The sequence below is a fragment of the Gadus chalcogrammus genome, chromosome 12 (genome assembly GCF_026213295.1).
Source record: "Gadus chalcogrammus isolate NIFS_2021 chromosome 12, NIFS_Gcha_1.0, whole genome shotgun sequence".
Taxonomy (NCBI): Eukaryota; Metazoa; Chordata; class Actinopteri; order Gadiformes; family Gadidae; genus Gadus; species Gadus chalcogrammus.
This window is the reverse complement of record NC_079423.1, coordinates 18,269,007-18,296,317: the sequence shown is the minus strand read 5'-3', so window position 1 is coordinate 18,296,317 and position 27,311 is coordinate 18,269,007. Positions and strand designations below refer to the sequence as shown.

At 53.1% G+C, this 27,311-nt stretch overlaps 2 protein-coding genes across 2 annotated transcripts in view; both read right to left on the bottom strand.

Annotated features, from left to right (window-relative positions):
• Positions 1-11,240: 11,240 nt before the first annotated feature.
• Positions 11,241-15,228, bottom strand: cbr4 (carbonyl reductase 4). The gene is made up of 6 exons (XM_056603943.1): positions 15,118-15,228; positions 14,754-14,908; positions 14,110-14,230; positions 13,121-13,257; positions 12,666-12,800; positions 11,241-11,836 (listed from the first exon to the last, which is right to left on the bottom strand). The coding sequence occupies exons 2-6, from the start codon at positions 14,896-14,898 to the stop codon at positions 11,658-11,660; spliced, it is 717 nt and encodes a 238-aa protein (XP_056459918.1). The 5' UTR covers positions 14,899-14,908; positions 15,118-15,228; the 3' UTR covers positions 11,241-11,657.
• Positions 15,229-15,517: 289 nt separating this feature from the next.
• sh3rf1 (SH3 domain containing ring finger 1) overlaps positions 15,518-27,311 on the bottom strand; it is an 18,329-nt gene continuing 6,535 nt past the window's right edge. Inside the window, exons 3-12 of the mRNA XM_056604492.1 lie at positions 26,239-26,517; positions 25,003-25,098; positions 24,219-24,527; positions 23,823-23,933; positions 21,218-21,345; positions 20,699-20,869; positions 19,987-20,276; positions 19,518-19,792; positions 18,994-19,241; positions 15,518-18,370 (exon numbers count right to left, since the gene is read on the bottom strand). Of these exons, the coding sequence (XP_056460467.1) occupies positions 18,202-18,370; positions 18,994-19,241; positions 19,518-19,792; positions 19,987-20,276; positions 20,699-20,869; positions 21,218-21,345; positions 23,823-23,933; positions 24,219-24,527; positions 25,003-25,098; positions 26,239-26,517 (2,076 nt within the window). The 3' untranslated portion in view covers positions 15,518-18,201. The remainder of the gene's footprint in view (positions 18,371-18,993; positions 19,242-19,517; positions 19,793-19,986; positions 20,277-20,698; positions 20,870-21,217; positions 21,346-23,822; positions 23,934-24,218; positions 24,528-25,002; positions 25,099-26,238; positions 26,518-27,311) is intronic.

Genomic DNA, 27,311 nt, shown 5'->3' with positions numbered 1-27,311 from the left:
CCCGTTCTGCTAGAGCCTGGTTGTAGAGAGCCTCTAGCTTGGCCAGTGGCAGGTTCTGCTGGTTGTACTGGTTGTACTGGTTCTGGTGGGCCAGCAGTCGACTCTGCTGGTGGTCAGCGCTGGAGTGTCGCCGTGACACCGGAGGGAGGAGGAGCTGGCCGGAGAACCGTCTGCGGACGGCGTACTGGACCCCCGGGAGAGAGTCCCGGCGCTGAGGGAACACGATAAATATAATGTTATACCACAGTACGACATGTTATACCACAGTACGACATGTTATACCACAGTACGACATGTTATACCACAGTACGACCTGTTATACCACAGTACGACCTGTTATACCACAGTACGACATGTTATACCACAGTACGACATGTTATACCACAGTACGACCTGTTATACCACAGTACGACCTGTTATACCACAGTACGACCTGTTATACCACAGTACGACATGTTATACCACAGTACGACCTGTTATACCACAGTACGACATGTTATACCACAGTACGACCTGTTATACCACAGTACGACCTGTTATACCACAGTACGACATGTTATACCACAGTACGACCTGTTATACCACAGTACGACATGTTATACCACAGTACGACCTGTTATACCACAGTACGACCTGTTATACCACAGTACGACATGTTATACCACAGTACGACCTGTTATACCACAGTACGACCTGTTATACCACAGTACGACATGTTATACCACAGTACGACCTGTTATACCACAGTACGACCTGTTATACCACAGTACGACCTGTTATACCACAGTACGACCTGTTATACCACAGTACGACCTGTTATACCACAGTACGACCTGTTATACCACAGTACGACGTGTTATACCACAGTACGACGTGTTATACCACAGTACGACGTGTTATACCACAGTACGACGTGTTATACCACAGTACGACGTGTTATACCACAGTACGACATGTTATGAACCATTGAACCAAACCTCCAACATGCAACCGTAAGTGATTCTGCGGAGGCTGTTACTGGTCTTCTCAGTATGGGCCGTACGCTGTGACCGGAAACCACCACTAGTCCAGTTAGTAGTCAGAGGTCACCATAGGTCAGCTGACCCTAACTGGGTCAACCAAACTGGTGTCTGGTTGTTCAGGAAACCACACAGAATTATGGAAGACAAGGAGTATAGGGACAGAGAGAGAGAGAGGGAGAGAGAGAGAGAGAGAGAGAGAGAGAGAGAGAGAGAGAGAGAGAGAGGGAGAGAGGGAGAGGGAGAGAGAGAGAGAGAGAGAGAGAGAGCGAGAGAGAGAGAGAGAGAGAGAGAGAGAGACAGAGAGAGAGAGAGAGAGAGAGAGAGAGAGAGAGAGAGAGAGAGAGAGAGAGAGAGAGAGAGAGAGAGAGAGAGAGAGAGAGAGGGAGAGAGAGTATTCTTCTCCTCTGTGTTTTAGGAACAGCCTTCCAAGATCCGGTGAGATCCATCTGTCACACACGCATGAGTGTGTGCATGTTAATGTGTGTCTGTGTTTGCATGGGTTTGTGTTTGTGTGTTAGTCTGTGTGTATGTGTGTGTGTGTGTGTGTTAGTGTACGTGTGTTGTTAGTTTCCGTGCATGTGCTTCTGTTAGTGTATGTGTGTATGTGTGTGTGTGTGTTAGTGTGCGTGTGTGCATGTGCTTCTGTTTTAGTGTGTGGTTGTGTACGTGTGTGTGTGTGTGTGTTATTGTGCATGTGTGTTAGTATGCGTGTGTGTGCTTCTGTGTGAGCGTGTGTGTGTGTATGTGTGTGTGTGTGTGTGTGTGTGTGTGTGTGTGTGTGTGTGTGTGTGTGTGTGTGTGTGTGTGTGTGTGTGTGATTCTGTTTTAGTGTGTGGTTGTGTACGTGTGTGTGTGCGTGTGTTATTGTGCATGTGTGTTAGTATGCGTGTGTGTGCTTCTGTGTGAGCGTGTGTGTGTGTATGTGTGTGTGTGTGTGTGTGTGTGTGTGTGTGTGTGTGCATGTGCTTCTGTTTTAGTGTGTGGTTGTGTACGTGTGTGTGTGCGTGTGTTATTGTGCATGTGTGTTAGTATACGTGTGTGTGCTTCTGTGTGAGCGTGTGTGTGTGTATGTGTGTGTGTGTGTGTGTGTGTGTGTGTGTGTGTGTGTGTGTGTGTGTGTGTGTGTGTGTGTGTGTGTGTGTGTGTGTGTTTACAGACACAGACAGCAGGAGGCAGCTTAACATAAACACACATTATGGATCTTGAAGCAGAATTAAATATTAATCAAAGCTTTTACTGATTAGCTCTGGTTAGCCCGAGTGATTCACGATATCACGAAATGAATACTCTATTGTTCAGATAATCATCAAACACACAACCTGTAAATATACGTTATTGATTTATCAATCATACTATGGGTCACTGATAAGAACTATACTACGTACACATGTAGAGAGAGAGAGAGAGAGAGAGAGAGAGAGAGAGAGAGAGAGAGAGAGAGAGAGACAGAGAGAGAGAGGGAGAGAGAGAGAGAGAGAGAGAGAGAGAGAGAGAGAGAGAGAGAGAGAGAGAGAGAGAGAGAGAGATGTTTAATTATTGTGCTTGTGGTGTCTGTATGCATTGCATCTTTTTTTTGTTTAGTGTCAGCAAGTTTGGAAACATCGGTGTAGAAGGCCGTGACAGATTGTGTGTGTGTGTGTGTGTGTGTGTGTGTGTGTGTGTGTGTGTGTGTGTGTGTGTGTGTGTGTGTGTGTGTGTGTGTGTGTGTGTGCGTGTGTGTTTGTGTGTGTGTGTGTGTGTTTTTGTGTGTGTGTGCGTGCATGCGTGCGTGCGTGTGTACCTCGTAGCGTGACATCCTGAGGTCCGTCCTGTTTAGCAGAAGAGAGCCGCTGGAGGAAAGAGGAAGTCACATTAACACACTTCCTGTCGAGCAACAGCCTACAGAACAGCCTGACAACATACAACAGAAAGACACAGCCACACACACACACACACACACACACACACACACACACACACACACACACACACACACACACACACACACACACACACACACACACACACACACACACACACACACAAACACACACACACACACACTATTTAATGAGCAGCTAGGGGTTAGACAGTATAGACAGGTCATTAAGGAGCAGGTAGGGGTTAGACAGTACAGAGACAGGTCATTAAGGAGCAGGTAGGGGTTAGACAGTACAGAGACAGGTCATTAAGGAGCAGGTAGGGGTTAGACAGTACAGAGACAGGTCATTAAGGAGCAGGTAGGGGTTAGACAGTACAGAGACAGGTCATTAAGGAGCAGGTAGGGGTTAGACAGTACAGAGACAGGTCATTAAGGAGCAGGTAGGGGTTAGACAGTACAGAGACAGGTCATTAAGGAGCAGGTAGGGGTTAGACAGTACAGAGACAGGTCATTAAGGAGCAGGTAGGGGTTAGACAGTACAGAGACAGGTCATTAAGGAGGGGGTAGGGGTTAGACAGTACAGAGACAGGTCATTAAGGAGCAGGTAGGGGTTAGACAGTACAGAGACAGGTCATTAAGGAGCAGGTAGGGGTTAGACAGTACAGAGACAGGTCTTTAAGGAGTAGGTAGGGGTTAGACAGTACAGAGACATGTCATTAAGGAGCAGGTAGGGGTTAGACAGTACAGAGACAGGTCATTAAGGAGCAGGTAGGGGTTAGACAGTACAGAGACAGGTCATTAAGGAGGGGGTAGGGGTTAGACAGTACAGAGACAGGTCATTAAGGAGCAGGTAGGGGTTAGACAGTACAGAGACAGGTCATTAAGGAGCAGGTAGGGGTTAGACAGTACAGAGACAGGTCATTAAGGAGCAGGTAGGGGTTAGACAGTCCAGGGCTGGGAGGCAGCACACTGACCCCCAACCTGCTGAGATGTTGTGATTCCGGCGGGAATCTCAACAGTTTATCGTTTATAGTTTTATAACACTCTGCTATCAGTCCATAAAGTCATCCTGTGAGGAGAGGTCCGTCCTTGTGACGCACAGAGCCTGAGTCACTCTGCTGAGCCGGCTCAGTGCACAACGCCTCCTCCTGAGGCTCAGAACAGACTGGGACCATCCTGACCTCTGACCTGACATCACTAGTTACTTACGTCACTAACTAGGATTCCTTATCACTAACTATGATTCTACAGCACTAAATCTGTATGTCACTTACTACGATTCTATGTTAATATCTACGATTCTACATCACTAACACTACAGACATAATCACTACAGACAGACACCATCCGTACAGACAGACACCATCCGTCCGTACAGACAGACACCATCCGTACAGACAGACACAGTACAGACAGACAGACACCATCCGTACAGACAGACACCGTCAGTACAGACAAACACCATCCGTACAGACAGACACAGTACAGACAGACAGACACCATCCGTACAGACAGACACCGTCAGTACAGACAGACACCATCCGTACAGACAGACATCGTCATTACAGACAGACACCCATCCGTACAGACAGACACCGTCAGTACAGACAGACACCAAAAAATGTGCATGCGCAATAAAGTTTAAAAGGAATTGCCGAACGCTGTGCGCGCATTTTCCCTCTGGGCTAAAGCCCCGGATAATCAGAACCCTCGAAACGCCCCTGCAGACAGACACCATCAGTACAGACAGACACCATCAGTACAGACAGACACCATCAGTACAGACAGACACCATCAGTACAGACAGACACCATCAGTACAGACAGACACCGTCCGTACAGACAGACACCATCAGTACAGACAGACACCGTCCGTACAGACAGACACCATCAGTACAGACAGACACCATCAGTACAGACAGACACCATCAGTACAGACAGACACCATCAGTACAGACAAACACCATCAGTACAGACAGACACCGTCCGTACAGACAGACACCATCAGTACAGACAGACACCGTCCGTACAGACAGACACCGTCCGTACAGACAGACACCATCAGTACAGACAGACACCATCAGTACAGACAGACTCACAACAGACAGACACCGTCCGTACAGACAGACACCATCAGTACAGACAGACACCGTCCGTACAGACAGACTCACAACAGACAGACACCGTCCGTACAGACAGACACCATCAGTATAGACAGACACCGTCCGTACAGACAGACTCACAACAGACAGACACCGTCCGTACAGACAGACACCATCAGTACAGACAGACACCATCCGTACAGACAGACACCGTCCGTACAGACAGACACCATCAGTACAGACAGACACCATCCGTACAGACAGACACCATCAGTACGGACAGACACCATCACTAGAGTTGCTGCCTGGTTCAACCCATCCGAGCGGTTTAATGAGCGATAACTTGATCCGATATCTGCACATGCGCGCCATCTGGTGGACATTTAAATACCTTCCATCTCCCGACACTTTGTAAGCACATTATTACAGTGTAGCGGAATTATAACTGTTACGGTGTCACGGACGCAATGAGAGGATTCGGTCAGTGTTCCTCCCGGACCCCTCGCGGTTTCCAGGCGCGTTCTACGGTTTAACCTGTGGACCCCCTGACCCTCGGCGCCAGCGGAGCCTACTGAGGTGCCGCGACCTGAGCTGAACAACCCAACTCAGGCTGAAGTCCACGGACAAGTTCCGCGTCTCCAGAACCCTTCCAGCAGCTCTGGAGTGGAGATCGATCTCGGAGGGAATTGATTATTGGTTATTGGGGAATGTGAAGGACTTTAACACAAGGCGATACTTCAATCTCCGAGCTGAGGTACTCACTCTGTCGGTCGGGTTCTCCAGGGACGCGTTCCGCTCCGGACGTCTGACAGCACAGACGTCTTGGCCTCCGAGCAGAGACATTTATTGCGTTGTGTTTTATGGCTTCATGTTAGACTTCAAACTCTCCACGCGCAGGTGCCCACACACACACACATGCACGCGCACAGACACACACGCATACACAGACATGTACACAATGTCTCTCTCTCACACACACACACACACACACACACACACACACACACACACACACACACACACACACACACACACACACACACACACACACACACACACACACACACACACACACACACACACACACACACACAATGTTTATTAGACACACACACACACACTCACACATGGTAGTGACTTCGACTGTCACGTGCCAGGAAGAGTTTATGGATGTAAACACTGCAGGTAATACACTTCTGCAGCTTGGGCACGAGGCGGTCAATCACGGGGCAGGGACGTCTCGCGGACCCCCGCCCTCCTCCGGTGCTTCTCGAGGTACCGGAGGAGCGCGGAGGATCGCTCGGTCTGCAGCGGGCGGGTGGAGGGGTGAGGCGGCTTCATCGGAGCACATCGGTGCGGAGCAAATGGACTTAATTCCAATATTCAATTTAAAAAGTGGAACTAATTTATAACATAGATTCATTACAACCAAAGTGAAACATTTCAAGCCTTTATTTGTATTAATCTTGATGATTATGGCTTACAGCTCGTGAAAACCCCGAACACCATAAGAATATTGTGAAGCAGTTCAATATTGGAGACTCAAGAAGTCACACTCTAATCAGCTAATTACCTCTGCAAAGGTTTCCTGAGTTTCAATTGAATTTATGTAAATTAATTTACTTTTAAAGATAAATTATGGTGCATGAATGGACATGAATTAATTAAACAAATAAGTCAGGGAACCTGGTATCTTGAGTTGTGTTGCAAATGAAGCATGCGATTGAAGTTTCATCACAAATTTCCCTTTCTATGAATATGAACTTTATAATAACATTAATATTAACTTTAAATTAGCAGGAATATGAACTTTAAATTAAGTTAACATAAATATGAACTTCATTTTACATGAATATAAACTTTATATTAACATGAATACGAAATATGCATTTCTTTAATATTTATGTGCAAACGGTGATTCTTCATTCGGGCTCTCCTGAAAAAAAAAATAACATAAAAATGATATGAGTTAAAACACAAAACAAGATGCATCCCTTTGTGAAGAAATCCCCCCTTAAATATGCTGTGATTCTGACTACTGTTATGATCCTTATTAATTCATCATTCTGTAGCCTTCATCATTTATCTTTATGTGATACTTCAACTTCCCTGCTGCGGAGCTAGCTGTTAAACCCCAGCACATCCTGTCACATGACGACATTAACTACAATTCATCATAACCCAATCATAGCATCCATGGCACTTAATGCACGCACTTACTGTATGTTGTACGTCCTGGCACTTAAAAACAGTACTTAGCATTGTGTAGCGTCTTACCCTAGCTGTCTCTGTTGTATATGGGCAGTGGGTTAACCTAGTGATGGTTAGTGCCTGGCACCTGGTTCTATGCACATCCTTACTGTACCCACAGAGAGATGTGGTTGTTTCTCCACTAATGGACTTATTGTGAGTCGCTCTGGATCACAGCGTCTGTTCAGGGCCTGAGGGGCGGGGGGTTCAGGCCTGAGTGTGGTGCTCACCCCCCCGCTGGGCACCACACTGGGCACCACACTGGGCACCACACTGAGGCCCCGGCCCCCCAGCGGGGGGGTGGGGCCTCAGTGTGGTGCCCAGCGGGGGGGTGAGGCGAGACTCTCCTACCAGCGGCACGTCGTCCAGCCGCTCAAACGGGGGCGTCAGGAAGCCCAGCGTCCGGCTCAGCGCCACCAGCACCGACAGCACGGCCACGACCGACAGCATGGAGAGGAGAGCCACCAGGCCCGCACCCAGCAGGCCGCCTCGGTCCTCCTCCAGCACCTCCACCCCCGAGGGCACTGCTGGGGAGGAGGAGGAGGAGGAGGAGGAGGAGGAGGACAGGAGGAGGAGGAGGAGGACAGGAGGAGGAGGAGGAGGAGAGGAGGAGGAGGAGGAGGAGGAGGAGGAGGAGGACAGGAGGAGGAGGAGGAGGGGGAGGAGGAGGAGGAGGAGGAGGAGGAGGAGGAGGAGGAGGAGGAGGAGGACAGGAGGAGGAGGAGGAGGAGGAGGAGGAGGAGGAGGAGGAGGAGGAGGAGAGGAGGAGGAGGAGGAGGACAGGAGGAGGAGGAGGAGGACAGGAGGAGGAGGAGGAGGGGGAGGAGGAGGAGGAGGAGGAGCAGGACAGGAGGAGGAGGAGGAGGAGGAGGAGCAGGACAGGAGGAGGACAGGAGGAGGAGGAGGAGGACAGGAGGAGGAGGAGGAGGACAGGAGGAGGAGGAGGAGGAGGAGGACAGGAGGAGGAGGAGGAGGAGGAGGAGGAGGAGGAGGAGGACAGGAGGAGGAGGAGGAGGACAGCAGGAGGAGGAGGAGAGGAGGAGGAGGAGGAGGACAGAAGGAGGAGGAGGAGGAGGAGGAGGAGGAGGAGGAGGAGGAGGAGGACAGGAGGAGGACAGGAGGAGGAGGAGGACAGGAGGAGAATGATGGAGTTGGTGATGCCATAGTTAGCATGGTGATGTCCTGGTTCGTCCGGTGATGTCATCGATGCATGGTGACGTATTCTAGGCGTGTCGTAGTCAGAAGGTGGTCTCACACGTTCTAAAGTGATGAATACTTAATACGCCCGCGACATGGAAGGGAAATCACTTGAAACACCCACCGGTGGTGTTGGAGGTGGTTTGTCGGGTGGTGTTCAGGGCGGTGTTCAGGGTGGTGTTCAGGGTGGTGTTCAGGGTGGTGTTGGAGGTGCTGGTCTCAGATGTTGGGGGAGAGCTGGAGGCGTCTGAGATGTTAGGAGAGGCTGGGAGGGTGGAGCCTGGCGGAGGAGAGGGGGGGAGGGTGGAGGCGGGCGGAGGAGAGGGAGGGAGGGTGGAGGCGGGCGGAGGAGAGGGAGGGAGGGTGGAGGAGACGTTCAGAAGGAGGGGGACCCCCTTGACGGAGGCGGTGGTGGGCCGGGTCGTCACGGAGACCAAGCTGGTGTCTGAAGAATGGCAGAGAGAGGGGAGGAGAGGAGAGGGGGGAGGAGGGAGGGGGGAGGAGAGGAGAGGAAGGAGGGGGGAGGGGGGAGGAGGGAGGAGGGAGGAGAGGAGAGGAGGGAGGAGGGAGGGGGGAGGAAAGAGGGGGGAGGGGAGGAGGGGGGAGGAGGGAGGGGGGAGGAGAGAGGAGGGAGGAGAGAGGAGAGGAGGGAGGGAGGAGGGAGGGGGGAGGAGAGAGGGGGGAGGACAGAGGTGGGAGGAGGGAAGAGAGAGGAGAGGAGGGAGGAGAGAGGAGGGAGGAGAGAGGAGAGGAGGGAGGGAGGAGGGAGGGGGGAGGAGAGGAGGGGAGACAGCACGGGGTTAACTAGTTAACTACGTGTTAATTACAAGGTTAACAACAGGTTAGCTACAAGAATAACATGTTAACTACATGTTAACCAAATGTTAACTGTGAGGTTAGCTTTTATTCATATTAACTACATGTTATCTACAAGTCCATGTTAACCATCAGGTTAGCTACATGTTAACCCCATGTTAACCCCCATGTTAACCATTAGGTTAACTACATGTTAATTACATGTTAACCCACATGTTAACCATTAGGTTAACTACATGTCAACCCCATGTGAACCACCATGTTAACCATTAAGTTAACTGCATGTTAACCCCATGTGAACCATTAGGTTAACTAGATGTTAATCCCATGACAACCACCATGTTAACCATTAGGTTAACTACATGTTAACCCCATGTTAACCCCCATGTTAACCATTAGGTTAACTACATTTTAATTACATGTTAACCCCCATGTTAACCATTAGGTTAACTACATGGTAACCCCATGTTAACCATTAAGTTAACTACATGTTAACCCCATGTGAACCATTAGGTTAACTAGATGTTAACACCCTTAATAACCATTAGGTTAACTAGATTTTAACCCCATGTGAACCACCATGTTAACCATTAGGTTAACTACATGTTAACCCCATGTTAACCATTAGGTTAACTAGATGTTAACCCCATGATAACCACCATGTTAACCATTAGGTTAACTACATGTTAACCCCATGTTAACCATTAGGTTAACTACATGTTAACACCATGTTAACCATTAGGTTAACTACATGTTAACCCCATGATAACCACCATGTTAACCATTAGGTTAACTACATGTTAACCCCATGTTAACCATTAGGTTAACTAGATATTAACCATTAGGTTAACTACATGTTAACCCCATGATAACCACCATGTTAACCATCAGGTTAACTACATGTTAACCCCATGTTAACCATTAGGTTAACTAGATATTAACCATTAGGTTAACTACATGTTAACCCCATGATAACCACCATGTTAACCATTAGGTTAACTACATGTTAACCCCATGTTAACCATTAGGTTAACGACATGTTAACCCCATGATAACCATTAGGTTAACTAGATGTTAACCATTAGGTTAACTACATGTTAACCCCATGTTAACCATTAGGTTACCTACATGTTAACCCCATGTTAACCATTAGGTTAACTACATGTTAACCCCATGTTAACCATTAGGTTACCTACATGTTAACCCCATGTTAACCATTAGGTTAACTAGAGGTTAAACTTTAGGTTAACTACATGTTAATCTCGGTTCATATTCCGGCTCTACTCACCGCAGGAAGCAGCAAATATTAGGATGGAGACGAGAACCTGGACCCCCCCGGGCGAGGAGAGGCTAACCACGCAGCCAGCAGCCATCCTGCTCTCACACACACACACACACACACACACACACACACACACACACACACAGGTGTGCCGTAGGAGCAGGATGTGGGCGTGGCCTCACTGTTTGTCTGCTATTGGCTCCTCCCCGTTTCAGATAATCAAACATGTTCAGATCCAAGGAACACACTTACCGTAGTACCAGTACTAATACTACAACACTTACCGTAGTACCAGTACTAATACTACACACTTACCGTAGTACCAGTACTAATACTACAACACTTACCGTAGTACCAGTACTAATACTACACACTTACCGTAGTACCAGTACTAATACTACAACACTTACCGTAGTACCAGTACTAATACTACACACTTACCGTAGTACCAGTACTAATACTACACACTTACCGTAGTACCAGTACTAATACTACATGTTTAGTGTAGCAGTAGTACTAATACTACACTTACCGTAGTACCAGTACTAATACAACATGTTTAGTGTAGCAGTAGTATTAATACTACACACTTGCTGTACAACCAGTATTAATACTACATGTTTACTGTAGAAGCAGTACTACTACATGTTTACTGCAGCAGTAGTATTGATACTACAGCTTGGAGCTACACCACTGACACACTTTCTTGTTTCAAAGATTTATTTGTTTCACACAAAAATTGTGCAACAATGTGCCTTTAAAAATTAAATAATAATGGTCACCATGACAACCAGACAGTTCGAGGTAAACAAGCAGTTTGTTTATTAACAGAATCACAGGACCGGCCCAACGCCACATAGCAACAGCCCCGCTCAGCCCCTCCCCTTAGCAACCAAACCACCTAGTGCATCATCAGGTCTACGGGTCCCGGTCCCGGACCCGTCCCCGTCCCCGGTCCCGGTCCCGGTCTACATGTGGAGGTCCCGGTCCCGGTCCCGGTCCCGGTCCCAGTCTACATGTGGAGGTCCCGGTCCCGGTCCCTGCCCCGGTCCTGCTCTCGGTCCTGCTCTCGGTCCCGGTCCTGGTCCCGGTCCCGGTCCGGCTCCTGGTCCTGGTCCTGGTCCAGGTCTACATGTGCAGGCCCACGCCCCCGTCCACCAGCAGCGCCTGGCCCGTGACGTAGGGGGAGAGGAGCAGGAAGAGTGCAGCCTGCGCCACCTCCTCCACCTCCCCCACCCGGCCCAGGGGGATGGGGAGGAGCTGGGTGGAGGCCTGGAGCGCCTCCGTCATGGAGGTCCTGATGAAGCCTGGTGGAGGAGAGGAGGTGGAGGAGAGGAGAGGAGGTGGAGGAGGAGGGGAGGAGGAGGAGGAGGAGGAGGAGGAGGAGGAGGAGGAGGAGGAGAGGAGAGGAGGAGGAGGTGGAGGAGAGGAGGGGGAGGGGAGGAGAGGAGGAGGAGGAGGAGGAGGAGGAGGAGGAGGAGGGGAGAGGAGAGGAGGGGAGAGGAGGTGGAGGAGAGGAGAGGAGAGGAGGGGAGGAGAGGAGAGGAGGAGGAGGAGAGGAAAGGAGAGGAGGGGGAGGGGAGGAGAGGAGGAGGAGGAGGAGGAGGAGGGGAGAGGAGAGGAGGGGGAGGAGAGGAGAGGAGAGGAGAGGAGGGGAGAGGAGAGGAGGGGGAGGAGCAGGAGAGGAGGAGGAGGAGGAGAGGAGAGGAGAGGAGGGGAGGAGGGGGAGGAGGAGGAGGAGGGGAGAGGAGAGGAGGGGGAGGAGCAGGAGGGGGAGAAGGGGAGGAGGAGGAGGAGGAGGAGGAGGAGGAGGAGGAGGAGGAGGGGAGAGGAGAGGAGGGGGAGGAGCAGGAGGGGGAGAAGGGGAGGAGGAGGAGGGGGAGGAGGGGGAGAGGAGAGGAGGAGGAGGAGGAGGAGGAGGAGGGGGAGAGGAGGAGGGGGAGGAGGGGGAGGAGGGGGAGAGGAGAGGAGGAGGAGGAGGGGGAGAGGAGGAGGGGGAGGAGCAGGAGGGGGAGAGATAAAAGTCAACTGTGTGGAAGAGCCGGAAATGTTATTAAATAACATAACATTCTATTCTATTCTACAGACAGACAGACAGACCGACAGACAGGCAGACAGACAGGCAGATAGGCGTACCTGGGAGCAGCATGTTGACCCTGACCCCCCGGGCCCCCACCTCCTTGGCCAGGGAGCGGGTGAAGCCCTCCAGTCCCGCCTTACTGGCCGCGTAGACGCACTGACCGGCCCGCCCCTTCAGACCCACTACCGAGCCTGGACAGGAGAGGAGGTCAGCAAGAGTAGAGTAGAGTAGAGTAGAGTAGAGTAGAGTAGAGTAGAGTACAGTAGAGTAGAGTAGAGTAGAGTAGAGTAGAGTACAGTCGAGTCGAGTACAGTCGAGTCGAGTCGAGTCGAGTCGAGTAGAGGCACAGTAGAGTAGAGGTACAGTAGAGGTACAGTAGAGTAGAGGTACAGTAGAGTAGAGGTACAGTAGAGGTACAGTAGAGATACAGTAGAGTAGAGGTTCATATATACAGTAGAGCGCAGTAGAGACAGTAGAGTGCACAGGACTAGGTAGAGCAGAGCTCCAGGACCTATGTTCAGCACGGCGGCCCCAGGAGAGTGCAGCATGCTGGGCAGCGCGGCCCGGCAGGTCAGCATGGAGCCCATCAGGTTCACCTCCAGCAGGGGGCGCATGTCTGACGCCCTCTGACGCAGGAGGAGGCCGTCCCTACACACACACACACACACACACACACACACACACACACACACACACACACACACACACACACACACACACACACACACACACACACACACACACACACACACACACACACACACACACACACACGGATTGTAATAATGCTTCAAAAAGGTGTGTGTAGCAGTGTGTAGGTATGTGTAGCAGTATGTAGGTGTGTGTAGCAGTGTGTAGGTGTGTAGAAGTGTGTAGGTCTGTGTAGTAGTGTGTAGGTGTGTGTAGCAATGTGTAGGTGTGTGTAGCAGTGTGTAGGTGTGTGTAGGTGTGTAGCAGTATGTAGTAGTGTAGGTGTGTGTAGCAGTGTGTAGGTGTGTGTGTAGGTGTAGCAGTGTGTAGTAGTGTAGGTGTGTGTAGCAGTGTGTAGGTGTGTGTAGGTGTGTAGCAGTGTGTAGTATTGTAGGTGTGTGTAGCAGTGTGTAGGTGTGTGTGTAGGTGTAGCAGTGTGTAGTAGTGTAGGTGTGTGTAGCAGTGTGTAGGTGTAGCAGTGTGTAGTAGTGTAGGTGTGTGTAAGTGTGTAGGTGTGTGTAGCAGTGTGTAGGTGTGTGTAGGTGTGTAGCAGTATGTAGTAGTGTAGGTGTGTGTAGCAGTGTGTAGGTGTGTGTGTAGGTGTAGCAGTGTGTAGTAGTGTAGGTGTGTGTAGCAGTGTGTAGGTGTAGCAGTGTGTAGTAGTGTAGGTGTGTAGGTGTGTGTAGCAGTGTGTAGGTGTGTGTAGGTGTGTAGCAGTGTGTAGTAGTGTAGGTGTGTGTAGCAGTGTGTAGGTGTAGCAGTGTGTAGTAGTGTAGGTGTGTGTAAGTGTGTAGGTGTGTGTGGACTCACCTGTTGATGCCGGCTGAGTTCACCAGGTACGTGATCGCTCCGCAGGACTGGAGGATCTCCTGGAAGGCGGCCTTCACCTCGAGCTCCTGGGACACATCGCAGCTCAGAGCCACGTGGCCGTCTGGGGGGAGGGTCACTCTTAGGAGTGCTCTGGAGTGTTCACTATTACTCAGTAGTGTTCACTATTACTCAGTAGTATTAAATAGTATTCCCTGATTGTATACTTCTGAATAATTTCAGTGATATGCACTATAAATCAGTAATATCACCATTAATATTAGTCAATATAAGTCAATGCAGTAGTCAGGTTCATTCCCTTTTAAAAGTTGTTTTAAGTATTATTCAGTAGTATTCACAATCATTCAGCAATATTTACTATCATTAGAATTCAGTATTAGACTGTGGCAGCAGTATTAATCCATATGCAGTATTATTTGAAGGAAAACCATATTATTAGGGGTACTACCAAAAACGTAGGAACCCTATTATTATTTTCCTGACTTTTTGGCCACAACATTTTAACATATGCTTTAGAAACAAGGTTGGTGATTGTTTGATATGTTAACTTTCGGTAAACCAGTTTTAAGGCCATATTACCGTCCCATATATTATTAATATTATTATCATTGATCAGGTCACCGAACCTCCTTCCAGCGACGCCACGGCGGCGCGGGCGGCGTCCAGGTCGCGGGATACCACCGCCACCCGGCACCCCTTGGAGGCCAGGAGCCGGGCCACGGCGGCCCCGATGCCGCGGGACCCCCCGGTCACCACCGCCAGACGGGACATCCCGACGGAACTTAGAGGACATCAGGGACACATCAGAAGACAGACACACACACACACACACACACACACACACACACACACACACACACACACACACACACACACACACACACACACACACACACACACACACACACACACACACACACACACACACACACACACACACACACACACACCTACCATATACGTTTAACAGCTTATATCTTTGCAGCCTACCTGATATGTTGTGTGTTGTTCTCCAAACTAGTGCCTCTGCGTGTAGGTCGCCATCTTTCTTCCCTGTGCGATGTTACACACTTCGGCCACAAGGGGGCGCCGCCCGCAGACGTTAGAATAAACCTCCAGAGAACCACTGCCACTGGTATTAATACACCTCATTACTTATTGTTTTATATGAACAGTTTTAGTTAATCTTATTAATCCTTTATTATTGTGATCTATTGATGCTACCTTTCGACTTTTACTTATCTTTATTTCGATTATCTTGTATTGTTGCTGCTATGTGTCTGTTATGGAACCGAGCCTAAGAACTTCAGTCGTGTTTTCAATAAGATGTAATGAAAGTAACGCTGATTCTTACGCACACACACACACACACACACACACACACACACACACACACACACACACACACACACACACACACACACACACACACACACACACACACACACACACACACACACACACACACACACACACACACCCCCAAGTGACACATTAGACCAAAATGAAAGAAAGATCTTTATTGTTATTATTGTCCCTCTAACAGGCGGGCCGTTGATTTAATCGAACTAACTATACAAAAGATAAATCATACAAAAATCAAGTCAGACATCTTAGCAAGAGGAGTCAGGTGGAGTAAAGAGGCTACCTGACGTAGCTCACAGCTGGGGTGACCTACACCTACACATGACCTGGGTGGAGCGGGAGGAGGGAGATCCGTGTGGGTGGTGTTGTAGTGGTGTATGTGTGGGTGGAGATGTTGTGGTGTATGTGTGGGTGGTGTAGCTATGGGTGGTGTAGGAGTGGTGTATGTGTGGGTGGAGCTATGGGTGGTGTAGGAGTGGTTGTGTTGGTGGTGTATGTGTGGGTGCGGTAGCTAAGGGTGGTGTAGGAGGGGTGTACGTGTGGGTGGTGTAACTATGGGTGGTGTAGTTATGGGTGGTGTAGGAGGGGTGTACGTGTGGGTGGTGTATGTGTGGGTGGAGCTATGGGTGGTGTAGCTATGGGTGTATGTGCGGGTGGTGTAGCTATGGGTGGTGTAGCTATGGGTGGTGTAGGAGGGGTGTATGTGCGGGTGGTGTAGCTATGGGTGGTGTAGATGCAGATGTAGAAGATAAATGCTTTTCTGTGTGTAACGACACCAAGTCCACTCACCAGTCCAGCCCACATCACCACCCCCTCGTCCTGTCACTCATCCCCTCATCCTGTCACTCATCCTCTCATCCTGTCACTCATCCCCTCATCCTGTCACTCATCCCGTCACTCATCCCCTCATCCTGTCACTCATCCCATGAGTCATTCACACCAACAGTGTTTAGTACCGTATTTCCAGCCTTCTCCGTTATCAATAAACACAGCGTCTATAGGGGCCCCCCCTAGCAGGGCCCCCTGCTCTGGTCCTGTTGTAGGGCCCCCAGGAGGGCCCTACAACAGGACCAGTGCAGGGGCCCCCAGGAGGGCCCTACAACAGGACCAGTGCAGGGGCCCCCAGGAGGGCCCTACAACAGGACCAGAGCAGGGGGCCAGTCGCTGCGTGTCGCTGGTCAGAGGGGTCGAGCACTGTGCTGTGACCCCCCCATCACTGTCCCCGTCAGTCAGTCAGTCCGTCCGTCCGTCCGTCCGTCCGTCCGTCCGTCCATCCAGTCAGTTTGTGCAGCAATTCAAGTCAAAACAACCAAAGGCGAACATGTTCCGCTACATCAGGAATCATTCTGCGTTCAAGTAATGCCTCTCAGGTCCCAGCACAACGGAATACACGACATAGTTCTGATACGCAACATGGAAGAATACTCTGTGCTTAAGACGTTAGGGTTCTTTGTTCTTTGTGCTACGAGTCAGTAAGGAAGTAAGGAATGTACGTTAGAGGAGTGAGACGCACAGCTGCCGCTTCAGCTCTACGACGCACAACTGGAGTGGTACGACCCACGGAGTCACCGGAGTGGAACGACCCACCAGAGTGGTACGACCCACCGGAGGGGTACGACCCATGGAGTGGTACGACCCACGGAGTCACCGGAGTGAAACGACCCACCAGAGTGGTACGACCCACAGAGTGGTACGACCCACGGAGTGGTACGACCCACGGAGTCACCGGAGTGGAACGACCCACCAGAGTGGTACGACCCACCGGAGGGGTACGACCCATGGAGTGGTACGACCCACGGAGTCACCGGAGTGAAACGACCCACCAGAGTGGTACGACCCACGGAGTGATACGACCCACGGAGTCACCGGAGTGGAACGACCCACCAGCGTGGTACGACCCCCGGAGTCACTGGAGTGGTACGACCCCCGGAGTCACTGGAGTGGTACGACCCCCGGAGTCACTGGAGTGGTACGACCCCTGGAGTCACTGGGGTTCTCCAACCAGTGACCTCACTGGTTGGAGAACCTCGTGATCTAGAGATCCAGTGGATCCAGAGATCCAGTGACCTCACTGGTTGGAGAACCTCGTGATCTAGAGATCCAGTGGATCTCTAGATCCAGTGACCTCACTGGTTGGAGAACCTCGTGATCCAGAGATCCAGTGGATCCAGAGATCCAGTGACCTCACTGGGCTCCAGAGCTCCAGTGCGGTGGATCTCCTGACAGGTCCGGTCCGTCAGTCAGTACATGGAACTATAAACTAGGAGATAATATTCATTAAAGTATTCATTAAAGTATTCATTAAAGTATTCCTTTGACTCCACGGTCTGGAGTGAAGACGGCCATGACAGATCTGAGACGCTGGGGGGGGTCCCCTAGTACTGCGGCCTTCTGGGAAACTACTCTGGGATGTGCAATCTTATCCTGTTGCCAGAGACAACCAGGGTGGCGAGATGTCCGAGCATGGCGCCGGCGGCCAATCAGCAGTCTGGTGACGGCCCCACTGTGGTCCTCATGTATAAGGTGAGGGTGAGGGGGGGGCGGGGCAGGGGGGTCCTCCTGGTCCCTGAAGGTGTTGAGGACCTCAGGGAGGACCGCCCAGCCCGGAGACCCTCCCTCCCCTGATGCCGTCTGACCTCTGTCACCTTGGCAACCCCCCCGGGGGCGGGGTGGGGCGGGGTCAGGGGTCAGGGGTCAGCGGTCTCGGCCTCAGACGCTGTCCACGAAGCTGCCGGGGAACAGGCCGGTGCGGCCGTTCCTCTGGAGGGTTCCTTTGAACCAGCCGTCCTCCCGCTTCCGGTGCACGAAGACCACGTCGCCCTCCTTCAGCTCCAGCTCCGCCTCGCTCTGGGGGGGGTAGGAGACCACCACCCGGTACCTGGGGGGCCACCAGAGGACAGGAGAGTGAGACCACCACCCTGTAGCTACTAGGGATGGGCAAAATGATTCTTTTCCGGGAACTAGTTCTTTCAGTTCAGTTCACTATAACGATTTGTTTGTTTGATTCGTTCGTTTTGATTCGTTCGTTACGTCAGATTACGTCATTTGGTGTCTGCCCCCCCCCCCCCCCCCCCGCGAGACGGCCGTGAGCATAATTTAGAAGGCTTCTAGGCTCTAACCCCCGTGAAAATCGAGAAGATATACTATATAGTTCATCTGAACGTCCCACCAATATTTATACCACTTGCTTACTCTCTATATTTCATTCATGGTTTTACATTTATAATCTTATTTTACTTTACATTTAATTCTTCATTATTCAGGCTTTACAGAACTTTCATGGTCATAAATAAAAAGGGTTTATGTTAAAAAAAAAGAATCAAAGAACCAGTTCTTCTTGTTTTGGGGAACCAGTTCTTGTCGTTCACGTTCGGGATTCGTTCGTTGTAATGAATCGGTCGCGACCGACTCATCCTAGTAGCTACAGACCAAGGCACATGGTGATGGGGTCAACGCGGTGATGGGGTCACCACGGCGACGCAGGGAGGCGGGGCTTCGTACCGCTCGCAGACGATGGGGTGGGCGTCATGGTGATGGGAGGAGAGCGAGGAGCAGGCCAGGCGGGGGGGCGGGGCGATGGGCGGGGGGGCGGCGGCCCCCGCGGCGTCGGCCTCTGGGCGGCCCGCCTCCGGACCCCCCAGGGGCCCCTCCCCCGGGCCCTCGGGGTCCAGCGTGGGGGAGGGCGGGGGCGAGCAGCGGCCACGCTTCTTATTGGACGACAGCAGCTTCAGAAGACCCTTCTTCTCTCTCTGAGGAGACACAATCACACAAGGAGACACCAGTGAGACACCAGGAGAGACCAGGAGACACCAGTGAGACACCAGGAGATACCAGGAGACACCAGTGAGACACCAGTGAGACACCAGTTAAACACCAGGAGACACCAGTGAGACCAGTTACACACCAGTGAGACACCAGGAGAGACCAGTTACACATCAGGAGATACCAGTTTCACCATTATTACCAGTTATAGCAGAAGAAGATTTAAGTGCTAACTGGTCACGTTTCCGTAGCGACGAGCTAACCTTAGCATCCTTCTCCAGTCGGCATGACAACCCCAGGTTGCCGTTGTTGGGGGAGCCGTTACCGGGGCCGACGGGTTGCCTCTGGGCGTCGCCCTCCAGGGAGGCGGCGCTGACATTGGGCGGAGTCAGGGAGGCGGAGGCACAGCCCAGGGCCACGCCCCCACGGGAGGAGGGGCCGGGGGCGGGGGCGGGGTAGGCCAGGAAGGCCCCGACGGGGGCGGGCTGGAGGGGCGGGGCCGCCGCGGCCGCGGGCCGGTCCTGGGCGTGGCCTGCGGCTGGAGGAGAGAGGGGCAGAACCAGTCAGGCCACGCTCACAGTGGTGACACGGCAGTAGGCCACGCCCACAGTGGTGACGCGGCAGTAGGCCGCGCCCACAGTGGTGACACGGCAGTCGGCCACCCAATGAACAGCTACAACAACAACGTTAAGCCCCGCCCCCCGACAGGTCACATGATGCCTTGGAGCCTACCGGAGCGCACAGCGTTGCGGGCCTGGTTCACCGTCATCTGGGCGTTCACGTGCACGGCGGCCTTCGGCTGCTGCCCCGTGGCCGTCTGCGCCGCCGCCGCGCTGACCACCGCCTGGGCCACGCCCCCCGCCGGCCCGGTGCATGCTGGGAGAGGTTTGTTGGCGTCGGGGCCCGGAGCGGGGGAGGAGGAGGGGGGCGGGGACAGAGGGGTGGGGGCGCCGAGGCTCCGCCCACCCTGGGGGGGGGGCAGGGTCAGGGGGAGCTTGGGCGGGCCGACCCCCGACAGAGTCCTGGATCAGGGGGGCAGAGAGGGCGCACGTCAGCACAAGGAGCCACGGGAACCGCTGAACAACACCTTTAGTAGCTTAGCGTAGTAGCCTAGCATAGTAGCTTAGCGTAGTAGCCTAGCATAGTAGCTTAGCTTAGTAGGGGCTGACCTGTTGATGGGGCTCACGTAGTTTAGTGATCGTTAGCTTAGCGTTGTAGCTTTGCGTCGTAGCTTAGCCTGGTAGCTTAGCGTGGTAGCGACTGACCGGTTGATGGGGCTCACGTAGTTTAGTGATCGTTAGCTTAGCGTTGTAGCTCAGTGTGGTAGCTTAGCGTGGTAGCGACTGACCGGTTGATGGGGCTCACGTAGTTTAGTGATCGTTAGCTTAGCGTTGTAGCTTAGCGTTGTAGCTCAGCGTGGTAGCTTAGCGTGGTAGCGACTGACCGGTTGATGGGGCTCATGTAGTTGCCGGGGAACACCCCGATCTTGCCGGTGTGCATGGAGGTGCCCTTGAACCAGCCGTCCTGGCAGCGCTCCAGCACCAGGAACATCTCTCCCTTCCTCAGCTCCAGCTCGTCCTCCTTACGGGGGGGGTAGGGGAACATGGCCACGTAGCTGGAACACGGGAACCGCAGGTCAGAGAACATGAGAACCGGAGGTTAGAGAACACAAGAACCAGGGGTCAGAGAACCGGAGGTTAAAGAACACAAGAACCAGGGGTCAGAGAACACAAGAACCAGGGGTCAGAGAAACGCCGGTTAGAGAACACAAGAACCAGGGGTCAGAGAACACAAGAACCAGGGGTCAGAGAAACGCCGGTTAGAGAACATGAGAACCAGGGGTCAGAGAACCGGAGGTTAAAGAACACAAGAACCAGGGGTCAGAGAACACAAGAACCAGGGGTCAGAGAAACGCCGGTTAGAGAACACAAGAACCAGAGGGTGCGGTTGGTCTGTCACTCACACAGTGGGCCTCTGTCTCCCAGTTGGCTCTCCCGGCCCGGGGGCGGGTCTCTGGGCCGCAGCCAATGAGGACACAGCACCGGATACTGAAGACTGGGGGGGAGGAGGCGGGGGAGGAGGGAGGGCGTCCTGGGGGGGGGGGGGGGGGGGGGGAGAGACAGAGACAGAGAGAGAGAGGATATCAATCCAGATCCCAATAATTGCCCCCCTGGCAGAGTGACAACAGGGGGGTAGGACACGCCGTCACCGTGACAACGGATCATTCAAGAGAGAAACAAGTAAAGAGAGACTGGGCAGGCTGGTTCTACTGGAAGGGGAGGAGCCTGTGCTGGTTCTGCTGGAAGGGGAGGAGCCTGTGCTGGTTCTGCTGGAAGGGGAGGAGCCTGTGCTGGTTCTGCTGGAAGGGGAGGAGCCTGTGTGTGTGTTTTATGTGCACCGTGTGCACTAGTGTGTAAAGTGCATGCATAGTGTTTGCCCAGTGAGCGAGGAGACAAGGGGAGCTCAGCCCAACGGTGCCACGCCCCTCAGCAGAAACAACAGCTCCCACACACACACACACACACACACACACACACACACACACACACACACACACACACACACACACACACACACACACACACACACACACACACACACACACACACACACACACACACACACACACGTCTGCATCTGAATGTGTGTGTATGAAATAGTTGTGGTTCACTGCCCGTGAGAGGGAGGGCTGTGTGTTGTTTCTAAATGTGAGTGTGTTTCTAAGTGTCTCTCTGTGTGTGTCTCTCTATGTGTGTCTCTCTATGTGTGTCTGTCTGTGTGTGTCTTTCTATGTGTGTCTCTCTATGTGTGTCTCTCTATGTGTGTCCCTCTGTGTGTCTCTCTATGTGTGTCTCTCTATGTGTGTCTCTCTATGTGTGTCTCTCTATGTGTGTCCCTCTGTGTGTCTCTCTATGTGTGTCTCTCTATGTGTGTCTCTCTATGTGTGTCTCTCTATGTGTGTCTCTCTGTGTGTGTCTGTCTGTGTGTGTGTGTCTGTCTGTGTGTGTCTGTCTGTGTGTGCTACAGGAACCATGCAACTCCACAGTCAAGAAGTAAACTAGACCTTTAGTCAACACATTCCTCTCATTCATTAGAGCTGAACACACACACACACATACATTTAGACACAAACACACACACACATATATAGACACACACACACACACACACACACATTTAGACACATACACACACATATAGAGAGACACAGAAACATATAGAGTGAGGTGTCAGAGGGTGAGGGTCAGAGGGTGAGGGTCAGAGGGTGAGGGTGAGAGGGTGAGGGTCAGAGGGTGAGGGTCAGAGGGTGAGGGGTGAGGGTCAGAGGGTGGGGGTGAGAGGGTGAGGGGTGAGGGTCAGAGGGTGAGGGGTGAGGGTCAGAGGGTGAGGGTCAGAGGGTGAGAGGGTGAGGGTCAGAGGGTCAGAGGGTGGGGGTCTGAGGGTGAGGGGTGAGGGTCAGAGGGTGAGAGGGTGAGGGTCAGAGGGTGAGGGTTAGGGTCAGAGGGTGAGGGTCAGAGGGTGAGGGTCAGAGGGTGAGGGTCAGAGGGTGAGGGTCAGAGGGTGAGGGTCAGAGGGTGAGGGTCAGAGGGTGAGGGTCAGAGGGTGAGGGTCAGAGGGTCAGAGGGTGAGGGTCAGAGGGTGAGAGGGTTAGGGTGAGAGGGTCAGAGGGTGAGGGTCAGAGGGTGAGGGTGAGGGTCAGAGGGTCAGAGGGTGAGGGTCAGAGGGTGAGGGTCAGAGGGTGAGGGTCAGAGGGTCAGAGGGTGAGGGTGAGGGTCAGAGGGTCAGAGGGTCAGAGGGTGAGGGTCAGAGGGTGAGGGTCAGAGGGTGAGAGGGTTAGGGTGAGAGGGTCAGAGGGTGAGGGTCAGAGGGTGAGGGTCAGAGGGTGAGGGTCAGAGGGTGAGGGTCAGAGGGTGAGGGTCAGAGGGTCAGAGGGTGAGGGTCAGAGGGTGAGGGTGAGGGTCAGAGGGTGAGGGTCAGAGGGTCAGAGGGTGAGGGTCAGAGGGTGAGGGTCAGAGGGTGAGGGTTAGGGTCAGAGGGTGAGGGTCAGAGGGTCAGAGGGTCAGAGGGTGAGGGTCAGAGGGTCAGAGGGTGAGGGTCAGAGGGTGAGGGTCAGAGGGTTAGGGTCAGAGGGTGAGGGTCAGAGGGTGAGGGTCAGAGGGTGAGGGTGAGGGTCAGAGGGTGAGGGTCAGAGGGTGAGGGTCAGAGGGTGAGGGTCAGAGGGTGAGGGTGAGGGTCAGAGGGTGAGGGTCAGAGGGTGAGGGGTGAGGGTCAGAGGGTGAGGGTCAGAGGGTGAGGGTCAGAGGGTGAGGGTCAGAGGGTGAGGGAGAGGGTGAGGGTTAGAGGGTGAGGGTCAGAGGGTTAGGGTCAGAGGGTCAGAGGGTGAGGGTCAGAGGGTCAGAGGGTGAGGGTGAGGGTGAGGGTCAGAGGGTGAGGGTCAGAGGGTTAGGGTCAGAGGGTCAGAGGGTGAGGGTCAGAGGGTCAGAGGGTGAGGGTGAGGGTCAGAGGGTGAGGGTCAGAGGGTGAGGGTTAGGGTCAGAGGGTTAGGGTCAGAGTTCACCACCACCTACCACACTGATGGACGTGTAGCCCGTCTCGGGGGGAAAGGCGAAGACCGTTGCGGTGGTCAACGGGCTGATGGGGGGCGGAGTCACAATGAGCCCACTGGTGCAGATGTGAACCTGGGAGGAGGAACAGCAGAGTCAGAGAAAGACTCCATTACCCAGAAGGCCGCATGGCTGACTGTTCTCTGGAGTCTACAAAGAACAGGAGGAGCTATGAAGACTATGAAGACTACACTATCCAGCATGCACCGCTTCAGTAGGCGTTGTCGAAGCCGGGGAGGGGCGTGTCTTACCTGGGAGGGGCGTAACCCACCTGTTAGGGGTGGGTCTCACCTGGGAGGGGCGTGTCTCACCTGGGAGAAGGCATGGGGGAGTGTCTCACCTGGGAGGGGCGTTTCTCACCTGGGAGGGGGCGGAGCAGGACAGCCCCCCGCTGAGCTCCCCGATGCGCGCGGCGGCCGTGGGGTTGGAGGAGCTGATGAGCACCGGGCCGCTGATCTCCATGGAGTGGCGCTGGGGGGGCGGCGCCAGCGAGGGCTTGTGGGACATGGTGAGGGAGGTGAACGAGTGCCTCTTCTTGGTGTTCTTCTTCTCCCCGGCCCCCCGCGGGGCCCCGGGCCCCTGGGCCCCCGGGGACGCGCCCTCGGCCCAGTCCCCGCCAGGCTCCGAGGGCTTGTCCAGCTCCACCAGGTGGCGCCCTGCCGCGTTGAACTGGAGGAGGACGACCGGAGCCGTGAGCACCGCGCCGCGGGCTGGGGGTAGCCCACACCTAGCGAGCTAAGAGCTAGCACTGGTGCAGGTTAGCCCCGCCTAGCGAGCTAAGGGCTAGCGCTGGTGTAGGTTAGCCCAGCCTAGCGAGCTAAGGGCTAGCGCTGGTGTAGGTTAGCCCAGCCTAGCGAGCTAAGGGCTAGCGCTGGTGTGGGTTAGCCCCGCCTAGTGAGCTAAGGGCTAGCGCTGGTGTGGGTTAGCCCACGCCTAGCGAGCTAAGGGCTAGCGCTGGTGTAGGTTAGCCCCGCCTAGCGAGCTAAGGGTTAATGGTGGTGCAGGTTAGCCCACGCCTAGCGAGCTAAGGACTAACGCTGGAGTGGGTTAGCCCCGCCTTGCGAGCTAAGGGCTAGCCCTGGTGTGAGTGACTGCTCTCACACATCAAACACATGTATGGAGTCGGGGAGTTCGGCTGACTTACCTCAACGTAGGAGATGGGGAATATCCCGATCTTATCCCCCAGCATGCCCTCTGCCCAGTTCTCATCCACCCGCCGGATAACGGTCAGTACATCGTCCTGACAACGCAGACAAAAAGAACAGCCTGTTAGCATACAAGCTACCAGAGGACATGTGATATCAGAGAGACATAAGGTCATGTGATCTGGAGACAGAAGGTCATGTGATCTGGAGACTGAAGGTCATGTGATCTGGAGAATGAAGGTCAAGTGATCTGGAGACTAAAGGTCATGTGATCTGGAGACTAAAGGTCATGTGATCTGGAGACAGAAGGTCATGTGATCTGGAGACAGAAGGTCATGTGATCTGGAGACAGAAGGTCATGTGATCTGGAGACTAAAGGTCATGTGATCTGGAGACTGAAGGTCATGTGATCTGGAGACTGAAGGTCATGTGATCTGGAGACTGAAGGTCATGTGATCTGGAGACAGAAGGTCATGTGATCTGGAGACTAAAGGTCATGTGATCTGGAGACTAAAGGTCATGTGATCTGGAGACTGAAGGTCATGTGATCTGGAGACTAAAGGTCATGTGATCTGGAGACTGAAGGTCATGTGATCTGGAGACTGAAGGTCATGTGATCTGGAGACAGAAGGTCATGTGATCTGGAGACTGAAGCTGTGAGAGAGAGAACCTGAGGGCAGAATGAAGCAGTGTTTAATTAAAGGGAAGTCGAGGTAGAGCACTCTGGAGATGAACCGCAGACGTCTAGTCAGCATCTCATCTTCACGGGAAGAAACTATTTAACAGCAGGGGGGAGATTTAATCAAAGGAACATTGCCCGTTTAATGTTTTCTTGGATCCAAGCTTAAAGAACGCAGAACGCCTGATTTATAGTAGTCCCAGATACATACATCACCAGAGGGTGACACCACACCGTAACCATGGTACATCATCACACTGTAACCATGGTACACCATCACACCGTAACCAAGGTACACCATCACACCGTAACCAAGGTACACCACCACACCGTAACCATGGTGCATCATCACACCGTAACCATGGTACATCATCGCACCGTAACCATGGTGCATCATCACACCGTAACCATGGTGCATCATCACACGTAACCAGGGTACACCATCACACCATAACCATGGTAACTTGGAGAAGGGCAGGCTGTGATTGGCTCACCTTGGGGAAGGGCAGGCTGTGATTGGCTCAAGTGGGAGAAGGGAAGGCTTTGATTGGCTCACCTTGGAGAAGGGCAGGCAGTCCTTGTCGGCCTCCTTGTCCTTGAGCTCGAAGTCGTAGAGGGCCTTGCACTGCGGCGGCGGCAGCGGCAGCGGCGTGAGCACCTGCACGAAGTTGGTGGGGAAGAAGCCGCTGGCGCCCGCCGTCTCCCCGTGGAACCAGTTCTCATCCACCTGCCGCCGCAGGACGATCACGTCCCCCTTGGAGAACCGCAGGTCGCCCGACTCCTTGCCGTCGTAGTTGTAGAGCGCCTTGGCGCACGGGAGCTGGGCGACGCCCACCTGGGACAGGAAGGGGAGGAGTTAACACACACCCTGACACAGGAAGGGGGAGTCAACAACGCTCTGAGACAGGAAGGAGGAGGAGTCAACAAACGCCCTGAGGCAGGAAGGAGGAGTTAACAACGCCCTGAGACAGGAAGGAGGAGGAGTCAACACACGCCCTGAGACAGGAAGGAGGAGGAGTTAACACACACCCTGGGACAGGAAGGGGGAGGAGTCAACACACACCCTGAGAAAGAAGGTCAGACTGTACAAAGAAAGGTCATTAAGGAGCAGGTAGGGGTTAGACAGTCCAGGTGGACTGTGTGGGGACTTTTGGGAAGGAACCAAGAACCTTTGGTTGGGAGCAGGGGGTTGGACCTCAGTGGGACGGATCAGCGGACTAGAGGGCCAGCCTCTCTCTCTCTCTCTCTCTCTCTCTCTCTCTCTCTCTCTCTCTCTCTCTCTCTCTCTCTCTCTCTCCTCTCTCTCTCTCTCTCTCTCTCTCTCTCTCTCTCTCTCTCTCTCTCTCTCTCTCTCTCTCTCTCTCTCTCTCTCTCTCTCTCTCTCTCTCTCTCTCTCTCTCTGGGCTGAGCCCTGAAAGACCCATTCAGGGGAAGGAGGGTGGGCGCATCAATGAGGCCTATTGAGGGAGGGGGGGGTCCCCCATACAGCCTACACACAGTGACCAGAATGACAACCACCCCCAACACTGGAGGGAGAGCGAGAGAGGGAATCAGTCCATGAACTCTCCCCCTACCATGAGATGCTTCATTAGGCTTCAACAGAGCAGCAGAGGCTCTCTCTCTCTCTCT